Source organism: Silurus meridionalis, chromosome 24 (assembly GCF_014805685.1).
Source record: "Silurus meridionalis isolate SWU-2019-XX chromosome 24, ASM1480568v1, whole genome shotgun sequence".
Classification (NCBI taxonomy): Eukaryota; Metazoa; Chordata; class Actinopteri; order Siluriformes; family Siluridae; genus Silurus; species Silurus meridionalis.
In genome coordinates this window covers 12,172,324-12,183,761 of record NC_060907.1, presented here as the reverse complement: position 1 = coordinate 12,183,761, position 11,438 = coordinate 12,172,324, and the positions used below count along the sequence as shown (strand labels likewise).

Genomic DNA, 11,438 nt, shown 5'->3' with positions numbered 1-11,438 from the left:
AAGAAAAAAAAAAAAAAAAAAAAAAAGCCACCGAGTCACTCCCACTCTGCTATTCATCAAAGACACTTCTGTCAAGGGGGGAAACGCCAAATCCGAGTCATGGACAGTCACAACAAATCGAACAGTTTCAACAAATGAACAGTCATAACAAACGAAAAGCGTCCAAACAAATGCAACCTAAACTAATAGTTTACACTGTAGAACTGCTCCTGCTGTAAACTAGCTGTTCCAGAAAGGGGGCGCCGCTGCTAGCCGGAGTCTGTGACAGATTTAATACGTTTCTTTGAAAACGCTTTCTGTCCCTTCATCAAACACACAACACACAACACAATACACACACCCACACACACCTTACACATTACCCAGTGCATGCGCTTTCAATCTCCTGGCAACGTTAGCTGTGCCTTGACCAAGCCAAGGCCCAGTAAATGCCCTCATAAATACATTAAAACACTTTATTTGGTTCCATGCCCTGGGCAAAGTGAAATTTTAGGTCCTGTCACTTGGAGCGAGTGTGAAAAAGCAAGCGAGAAATAGAGAGAAAGAGAGAGAGAGAAAGAGAGAGATGAAAATGTTGATTTCATTATAGAGCAGAGAGTGCAAGGTGGTGGTGTGAAAAATGTGGGAGTGTAAATGAGATGCAGACAGACGCACAGCAGGCTCGCCAAACACTCTCTCACATACCTACGTGTGCAGACACACACACACACGCACACACACATGCACACACACAGGGTCTCACTCACACATGCATCTTTATTTGTTTCGTTTTCAAAACCCTTTTGCGGCATTTTGTAAGCATGGAGTTGTGTGGTACATCACCAATACACTGCATATAGATACATGAGCTTTAATTTGCATGCTAATGCATATGTTAATTAGTGGTGAGAAAGACATGCCAGGTTCTAAGAACAGACTTGAAAGGCTTAAAATAACACCATTTGATGTTCTAATAAAAATAAAAGAACAAGCAACTGGACTTAAAGGTTCTGAATACTGAAATCTTTATTTCCGTTAGATGAAGCCAGTTAATAACAGCAGACTGCCACATATACACATGACTTAATAGTCGAGAATTAACATCAGTAGCTGCTTCTTCAAAAGAATTTTCCACCTAATCGTTCTGTTCCAGTAAAAAAAATACATACCCAACCAAAAAGTATGAAAATAAATAGAAAATAAATCTCGAGCTTAATAATATACCACAAAGTAACACAATTAATTTAGTAGTTACAGCAAATAAATACTCAAAAAGCTATTTATTAAATAAAAAAAAAATTGATGCATAAATAAACAATAAATAAATAATTTTCGGTACAATGAAAACAAAGTGTGGGGGGAAAATGGTACAGGTGGTATTCAGAGATGGTAAAGTGAGCACATTCATAGCGGCATCCTTTAAAATACATACATTGCGAGGACACCTTCGCTTCGTTTTGGGGTTTCACATTCTCGAACAGGATGTTTAATGGAATATGTCGACAGTTGCTGGTGGCTTGAATTTGACGTGGAATGTCCATTTGTGTGCAAAAAAAAAAACGAAAAAACGGAATACACCAAGTGATAAAATACATATCAAAATCCTGTTCACTTTGTATTTTCACGTTACATTCAGCAATTTGTTCATTTTCATGTAAACAGCCTGTGATTATATAGCGATCTCTACACGGGTATAAAGTCTTGTCTATGCATAAAGCAAAACATGGCTTGCTAGCTTTATTATATTTCTAGAACTGATCACATGTTCTAAGCAAAATGTAATAAGGAGAAAAAAAATGTATAGGTTAATGATTTTTGATTTTTTTTTTTCCTGGTTAGGTTTTTCTGAAGAGCACATTTTACACGCCATGCATGTTTTATTTTTTTTTTTTTTTTCTGCTAATCTAAGCTACTTTCACGTTAAAAACGAGTGAGAGGTGGAGCTGGTGAAAAGCACAAACACCGAAGCGAAAAACTAATGAATCCACAAGAGCACAATGAAGTCGTGAAAGCTAAAGAACGAGTCGCTAATATCTACGCTGGATTTAATACGCCGAGACGGGTTTGTGAAAAGCTGATAGCGTTTGTATTGTCAAGTATAAGTTAAGGAAGATTCCTCAGAGAGGCCTGCTGACTTCAAAAGGCTTTTCAGTATTTTAAAGACAATATATTCTTGATTTCGTCAGGATTTCTGGATGCTTAGGACACACACACACACACACACACACACACACACACACACACACACACACACACACACACACACACACACACACACACACACACACACTCGTACACGCTTCCCGTAAAATGCTGTACTTGCTCTTTCACTCAAACAAAAATACACATAACCTCTCGGTCCTAGCTCCTCCTCCTCCTCCAGCGTCCCCTCTTTCCGTCTTTCACTGCTGGGAGTGGCTCGGCTCGCCCTTGGCCTTCTGGGATTCCTTCATAGCGTTAATTACAGGCAGCCAGGGAGATGAGAGCTCAGGGAGAGCCTTCTTAGCTGGGTTCAGATGGCTGATGGCGGTGTACAGGCTTCCCCTCGAGCCTGCGTCCTGCTCCGGGTAGTACATCTCCAGAGCAGCTGGGGTGCAGTGCTTATGCTGCGAAATTAGGGAATATGTTCATTTATATACTTAATGGCAAACTGTAACAGAACGCTTTAATGCAGAAACCTAATAAGGATTGAGTCATTTTGCGCTTCACCATCTGATTTAATTTCTGTTCAGGATGGCACAATATAATCATGCTGTACGCAAACACATTGTGTGGCTTGAATTTAGATTTTTATAGCATTCTTTTTTCTCTCAGCACCTGTCAATTTTCTAAACATTTTCTTTTTTCTTCCGCCATTTGGTTTGCTACATTTCCACACACACGGGGAAAAAACTCTCATTTACATGATTAATCCTTTCCTACTCTAGAGAAAGGCTCTGATTAGGTTTTATTATATTAATAATAATAATAATAATAATAATAATAATAATAATAATAAATATGGCAGGGGACCAGTGTGTTCATCGTCTAATTCAGCAATACGAACGTGATTACAATTCTGTATTTAATAATGAATGATACTTCATACTATTCTTTTTACTCCTTATTTATTTAAATTTTAAAATATCTTCCAGTTACCATTTACGCTACTGCACCTATAAAATGTTTTCAAGTGAATACAATGAAACAAAACACTTAAAAAGCACCGACTCTGGAGACTCCTTCCGAAAACTAACATCTCCATACAGAAATTGTTAAAAATACAGTGTAGGTTTTCTTACAAATATGATATGAGCTATTTAATTTTTTGTTATGAGGTATAAAAATTAAGCGTCTGCAATTCAATTTCTTGTGAATGAGCTGTTACCATAGAAACAATAATGCATTGAAATATCGAGTGTGGTAATCTGATTCAAGGTTTCAGTGGTATAATCCAGTGTAAAGATGGTGAGTGTTTAAGCTACTTATCCTGAACAGAAAAACATGCCCTGGCAAACAAATGAATAATAAATTTAGTAACCTTAAATATTAGTATAAACGTATTATACAAGCTCATAGTGCACTGATATCGCTAATGTCTGTTCTAATAACAACACTTTGTTTATTAAATCACTACGCCTAGAAGGTTTGATTATATATGTATATAATCAAACCTTCTAGGCGTAATGACTCCTTCGTGGAAAAATGTTGTGAAATTGGGTTAGGGTTGGTTTTTGTGAACGTGACTAGAGTACCAGAGTACCTTTACTTAGAATGAGCTCATTTTGAAACACAGGACGAGGCTAATTTACAGCCGGGATCACACACGCGAGCAACAACGTACATACAGCCATTCTGACAGACTTAATAAAAGTATGAAATAGTCGTGTTATAAAGGATGATGGACGGCTGCCAAATTGAAAGTGATTCTATGTTGTTCCTCTGACTGAAAGCTACTGCATGTCAAAAAGCCTTGGCAGACCTCATTCCTCCTTAATGAGAGGCAATTTTCCTTCTTTTCAAGTCGACTGTACTGCGTTAGCATATCTCGCTAATGGCATCTGTGGCATCGACTTCAAAGGGGCAGAGGTGGAAGCTCCCGTGGGCCTTAATCACAGTTTAGTCACAGCTAGGACTAATTAAAGACATTCTGACACTCCTACGCAGAAGGAAGGGAAAATGCCCTGGATGCTACTCTGCTGGCCAAGTAACCGCAGGCTATAAGCTGGTAACTTGTATTTAGAGGACACAGTAGCTTTGTGTGAGATTATCAGATGCATTGTTACGAATGTTCTGAGGTAAACCCTTCATATAGGAATGTTTCTAATGGCTTCTTTAAAAACATCTACTATAAAAACACTTATTTGAGAACTAAGAACACAGCAGCAAGCTAATTCACTGAACATGAACAACACTTTAAGCTAACACTAGTTTCTCCTTCAAGCTTACATTGCCAGCAGGATGTCTAAGGTTAAGATTTCCTGAACGCTTGTTTTGTTTTTGTTTTGAAAAAAAGTTTGAGCAAAACTGTAGTTACCTTGAGGACAAAGCCTTCGGGGCAGCTGAGCTGGTCATACCACAGAGCTTTATACATAACCAGTAGCAGCAGACACGCAAGGAAAGCCAAGGTGATAAGAATTAAGCCTGTGAGCTGAAACACACACACACACACATTAAAATAAGCTGATTAATACCCAAAGTCATTATGCAAATATTTAATGAGAGGTAAAACATGACATGAATTACAGCCCCACCATTTTGTATAAGAGCGTGGGAATTAGTTTTTTACAGGCATTTATAGAAAACCCAGTTTCAGCAATAACATTTTAAGGTGACGTCAGTCAATGTTATTTTTTTTTCATCCAGCGAGAGGAATATGTTAAAATACATACACTATATGGAAAAAAGTATCGGGACGCCTGACTTTTCCAGCTGTATGTGGTTCTACCCCAAACTGTTACCTCAGAGTTGGAGGCACATATTTGTATAGAATGTGTTTGGATGCAGTAGCATTAAATTCTCCCTTCACTTGAACTCGGAGACCCAAACCTGTTCCAGCATGACAATACCGAAAGAAAGATTCATGAAGATATGGTTTATTGCTATAGAGCTCTGACCTTAACCCTACTAAACACCTTTTGGATGAATTGGAACGCTGAGTGCACCCCAGATCAGTACCTGACTTTAATAATGCCTTCGTGACTGAATATCCACAAACACAAATCTTGTGAAACATCTTCCAAGAAGAGCTGCCAATGCTGGGTCCTTGAGCAAGGCCCCTAAAAATCAACTGCTGAGATGTAATTCTGGATAAGGGTGTCTGCCAAATGCAAAAAATGTTTTAATGTGGATACAGCAGCATTAAATTCTTTCTTCCCTTGAAGTGTGAGATCTAAACCTGTTCCAGCAAGACAATGCCCTGTGCACGAAGAGAGCTTTATGAACATACGGTCTACATGGGTTTGAGAGGAAGATCTTGATCGTCCTGCTCTAGAGCTCTGACCTTAACCCTACTGAATTCTCTTGGGATAAAAACATCCACAAATATTCACAAAACACACCCCAAAATCTTCCTAGAAGTGTGCAGCTCATTATAACAGCAAATGAGGACTAAATGCAGAATGGGGAATCTTATAGTCTAACAAACTTTTGTCTATATATTGTATATTAAAAATGTCTACAGTAGGATTGTTTCAGCTATACCAATCTTGCGCTACTATACATCAGACCTGCTTCTATTTTATAACAAATAGGTATTTTTTCACTTAAAGCACAGTGTCAGCTTACCTTGACCTTCTCTGACACCTCATCGTAAAGGTTTATGTTCAACTTCTTAATGCTCGGCATGTACAGTTTCTTCTTTTGCTTCTTCTGCAGCTGATACTCGGTGGTTGTTTTGACGATGACCTGCAGGAATGATGAAAGGAAGAAGACGATTCATGCTTTGCACGCAGACCGTCATGCGGAAAAGCTCCTCGGAATGGTGCAGAGGCGCCATTGCACCAGGCGTGTTTGAACGTTTTTACGGATGTGGGCACGAGTAGTAAAACGATAATGAAATACAGAATATGGCTGAGAGAGGACGAGTGAATTATTCTGCATCCGAATGCAGATGGAAAATGATGACATCTCGCATTATTTACCTTTCTGACACACTCACACACAAAACACATCTGGCTTACAATACAATAAGCAGCTTTGACAGAATTGGTAATGCAGTTAATTAGTGCAAATCCTATTCTCTGCTGCGGTGAACCCAAATATCACCAAAACACTTTCACCTTGCTAATGCCTATAGAAAAGCTTTGCTTCGATATGTACAGATTCTTTGCCAGTGCATTGCAAATACAGTGTACCACTGTGGACCCACAATTCAGTGCAGGATTAAACAAGTCTGACTGTGCATCAGCATCACTTCACGACTGTTGTTCTGGGCCAAAGAGTAACAACTGAAACCAGTGGGTAGGCAGAAAATCTTATATTGTTTAATTCAGAAAGCTCTTTCGCTCTCGCTCTCTCTCTCTCTCACAGACACACACGAAAGCAATGATAAACACACAGATCTGGTAATGCTATGTAATTTTGGCCATCACTGTCACTGAGAAATGAGTCACTTGCCTATGAAACACAAACACTCTGCTCTGATTCTCTCTCAGCAGATCGAGTGCTGCTCACGCCATCCGTGTGTGTGAAATCACAGCCAGCCCTCATGAGACGCTTAACAAGATAGTGCATCAGAACGCATTCATGAGCATTATGTATGACAATGTCTCCGCTACGACACCGACAATCCCATGACACCCTCGAACGCTCGAATACAGTCACGCTCGCTTGTACTGCACTCCCGTCCTTAAGCACCTCCCGGACTCATGTGTACGATACGCTGAGGAGGAAGGGAGTTGCCGTGGTAATACGGAGATGTGCTGGATGTGCTGGCTGTCATGGGTGATTGCTTACCTTATCGGGAAATGGTTTCTGGAGCTGGTTAACCTCCAGTGGCGTGATCAGAGGGATGTTATCAAAGCCATCTTCCAAAGACGGCTCCCTCTCCACCTTCTCGCCAAGAGTGCTCCCCAGTTTCACCATGTCTGGCAAACACACACACGTGCACTTTTATGATGCACACATTCCAAAGGATTTTCGATACATAATACAATTAATAACCCCAAAGTGTTACGGTGTTAAGGTGAACTAGTAGAGAGAGTGTTAAATGTGATGCTCGCTCCCTCACTTAGCTCTGATCTTTGTATGATTCGATGTTAATGGGGAAACTCGGCTCTCATCATTTAAAAAAAAAATGCAGTTGAAGTTACAACAAAATGACGGCGCAGATAATCAGAGCAAACGTACATAACGCACAGTATAGCTTCACAAAGACGACACGGCTCTATAAACTGCTCCCACAAAACAGACACACAGATTTTTCCACTTATGTGTTTACAGTCACTCAACACTCAACACACGGCTTGTAGCATAAAGCAGGCAATATTTGTCTTCACTGACTCAAGAACTGATTTCACGATTAAATGTATGTTTAATGTTTAAACATATTTAATTTCAGCCCCCAAGTGGCCCACGTGGGAGCTACAAGGCACCCGGGAAAAGACATCCTCTTTATGATGTCAGTCACCTCAACAAGGTGAAAACCAACCCCTCATGATTATATCCAGAAATCAATAAATGCATAAACAAATAAAATAAGGAAAAATAAAGATAACAAAATGAGAAATCAATAAATACATAAACATTACATTCACAGTGTTATTGTGTTGTTGCACTAAATGTCTCTTGAGCACATGCACTTGATGTAATGCCCTGTGTATGTAAAGGTCTGTATGTTCTAGTAAGTTTTGCGTTATTTTGTGTTAATTTATGCTGTTTCATGTTGCTCCCTGGTAATGTTTTGTTTCAGTGTGTACTGTAATCTACAAAACCCCTTAAATCAAAAGAAAAAACAAAACAAAACAGAAATAAACTCTTAAAAAAAAACATTGTAATTAAATACAAAATAAATAAAAAATACATATATTTATGTATAATTTATGTGTGATAAAAATTGTTCAATTGTTCATTTTTTATTGTTTTTTTTTTATAAACAATTGCATTTCTTTTTTATGTATGTATATTAGCGGAGCAACAGTACCTGTATTTTCTGTTACAGGGCTTTTGGTTCGGTACACACGTGTACACATCAGATTAGTTTTTGTGAATGCATGAAAACGCTAAAGAATTCATAACCAGGAAGTGTCAAGCGGCTAACGCTCGCACTGTGGATTCTTCAGCCTTTTATGTCCAGCTTCAAGAATTTCTCTTAAAAGAAGAAAATCCTGACAATTCCACATATCGAGGGAGTGAATGAATGAAGGATGGAAGGAATGAAGACATTTGTTAAAGTATGCTGTGTTTTACCCAAATGGGGTCTAACAACTGTAAACTATTACATTTTTAGATTTATAAATTTTTTTTTATCAATTTAATTAGGGGCAATTTAATCAATATAAAAAAGTGTATTGCTTTAATTTGATGTATCTTATTTTTTTTTATAAAATATTATTTTATATATTATTTAACCTGGCAGGCATTTTATTTAAAATTATTTTATAAATGTAAACTGATGATGTTCACAAATGTTAATAATAAACTGCTTTAATAAAAACAACAAGCAATTTATATATATATATATATATATATATATATATATATATATATATATATATATATATATATATATATATATATATATATATATATATTACAGTCTATAGTATTTAACACATTTATTTGACTTAATTATATGTAAAATCTTTCTGCCACAGTATGACTCTCTTCCAGCTACTCATCAAATAATTATACTATATTTAGCTCCAATATCACACGTTACAAATTATCAAAATATTGAGATGTGTAAACATGTTTACTGCCCATGTCGCTATTTTATTAAAGCGTGAGCTAAGGTTAATTGAAAACTAGTTAGCAGGGGACACATGTCAGTTTGATAAATAGCTCTTGGCAATATGAAGAAAAATCTGTAAACCAAAACAGCACACAAAATATTGTCTTAAATAACTTCAATTAGCATATTCTTCATCCCTTGTTGATTCTGCAGATTACGTATTCGGGAAAACATCATTCTGATGCAATGTTGCTGAATTCTACTATATATATGAACATTGTATAATATGAAGGATTACATATACTACTGATTATATATACTGCAGTTCTGTGAAAAGACATTTGATGCACATGTTGTTTTTCTCCACTTCCCTGCATCTCAAGCCAGGTCATTATGAGTCAGTGTGAACTCACATTCTCTCACACACACACACTCCCACACACAAGGATGAAACAAGCACAGATACATTATCCGTAGAAGAGCATAGGACAGCATGTATCTCACAGTCGACTCCTACTCTCTTTCTGTTTTTGTTTTTGTCGTTCACTGTGAGCTTATGGATCAGCTGGAACATCTAAAACAGCTTCCTAGCTGTTTGGGGATTTTTTTCTTTCAACACTACACAATCTGAATGTACTTTAAATATAAAAAAAAGTTTGATTGGTTTCACCTCCTCCAGCTTCACACATATGAAACACATCTGTCCAGATGTCTCACTTGTCTGAGTAATAAAATGTATGACGCTTACATTTATGACTGGATTTACACTCTGGAGTTCCTATAACACATGTACATCAACAGAGATGATTTTTTAATTGAGCTGCCAGCGATTTAATCAGCGGACTAATCATACAGTTGTGCTTCCATGGTACATGACCAATTTCTGTTTATGTTATTTATGAATTGGGGAAAACATTTAAGATGAGGAAGGCCACTGCCCTCCTAAATGCACTTTTATATCCCCAATGCCTTCCCATGCCATCTCAAAGCCTCCTTATCCCGTCCATAGCCCCAATGCACTTCCATGCCCTCCCTAATGCCCTCTAATGCCACTGATGCCCTCCCACACCCTCCCTCATGCTCTCCCATGCCATCTCACTGCTTCTCTGATGCCATTCCACGCCCCCCCAATGCCCTCCCATGCCCCTAATGCCCTTCCACACCCTCCTATGCCTCCCAAAATGCCATTCTATGTCCACTAATGCCCTCCCTTAACCTCTTCTATCTAAACTCACTGTCTGAGCCTCTGAATGGAAAGTGTATTGCGTATATATGACTTTGTGGGCATTTTGAAGGGAAAATAACAAAATTTTGAGATCCAGGCCTTTTCATAAATTAAGCACAAATGTAACCCAAAGCAAACAGTCAGTGACAATGGATACATGAACACTCACATGGTTCAGTCTAAATGAAAATCGAAAGGTTTTATTTTTAAATAACCTTCATTCATGGTCTTCATTAAAGCATGCAGGTGTTTAGTCAGTAGGCCTATACTCTTATTTATCTGTATATCAAACCGGTCATTAAATCACATTCCTACTTAAGAGCATGTAAAGTACGCAATAGTACGCAATGGCTTTCTGTTTCTGCCTTTGTCTAGTGTAATTTCTCTTTAAAACAAAAAACAAAAAAAACAGCATTAGCGCTTAAAAAATGTAAAAAAAAAAAAGGAAAACGGGGAGATAGTACAGTCAAAGCCGCATGCATAATAGCCTACTAAATAGTATGTAATAGAGTACGCTGCTGACTGCATACCTGTTTAGTAGGCTAGATTTAGTACGCAAGATTCGATGCCTGAATCCCAGAAACAGGAGCCAATGACAAAGGACACCAGCCACTAAAAATGTAGCCATTTCTTGCTCCAAACGGCTCCAAAAATGTCTAGTATTTAATATTTGTCTATCTTTAAAAGCATTAAATGCGAATATCAATATTGGTTTAAAACCGTATGTAGAAAACGCAACGTCCTCTCGGCACCAAATGAACGGTAGAACAGTTACCTTAGTAACCACCGATATCACGCCGTTAATACTTATATTAGGCTCCATTGTATCAACTCACCGACTTCCTGTAGCAGTTACGGTAGTAGTCGTTCCTTTTTGGCGAATATTTCTAGGAGAAACGGACAAGATTAAAAAAATAATAAAACGGAATAAATCAGTGCGACTGAGCGGAGCAGCGCGGTTACCGGGGCAATGCCGGATTCAGCGGAGGCTGCGTCGGCTACGTCGTCGATTTGCACCGCGCATGCGCGGAGCGTCACTCATCAACGCGCTGTCGCTCACGTATGATGTCAGCCACGCAGAGGGAGCTGATGCGCAAGTTAATGATTTGAATCAATTTCACACACACACACACACACACACTGTGTAAAGAATGTGGGATATACAAATGTACTACTGTACAAATGTTATACACCTTGTAGATACAGATGTGCAGATATGAGATATAAAATTATTGAATAGAATAATTTTATTATATACAGAATATTGGTCCAGAATATTTTTTGAATGTACAGAGTGTATTCAGTAAAGTGTCAGTGAGCCAGCAGTGTTTTTTCTCCACAATTAAGGGTGAAGAATAAAAA

General features: G+C 38.1%; 1 protein-coding gene across 2 annotated transcripts; it reads right to left on the bottom strand.

Annotated features, from left to right (window-relative positions):
• Positions 1-987: 987 nt before the first annotated feature.
• Positions 988-11,129, bottom strand: caly (calcyon neuron-specific vesicular protein). Of its 2 annotated transcripts, XM_046838250.1 has the most exons (6): positions 11,040-11,129; positions 10,913-10,963; positions 6,916-7,046; positions 5,746-5,865; positions 4,496-4,609; positions 988-2,585 (listed from the first exon to the last, which is right to left on the bottom strand). In XM_046838250.1, exons 3-6 carry the CDS (start codon positions 7,042-7,044, stop codon positions 2,382-2,384), a joined length of 567 nt encoding a protein of 188 aa, XP_046694206.1. In that variant the 5' UTR covers positions 7,045-7,046; positions 10,913-10,963; positions 11,040-11,129; the 3' UTR covers positions 988-2,381. The 2 variants fall into 2 exon arrangements, with proteins under 2 accessions (XP_046694206.1, XP_046694205.1); XM_046838249.1 differs by having other exon boundaries at positions 10,913-11,086.
• Between the last annotated feature and the right edge of the window lie 309 nt (positions 11,130-11,438).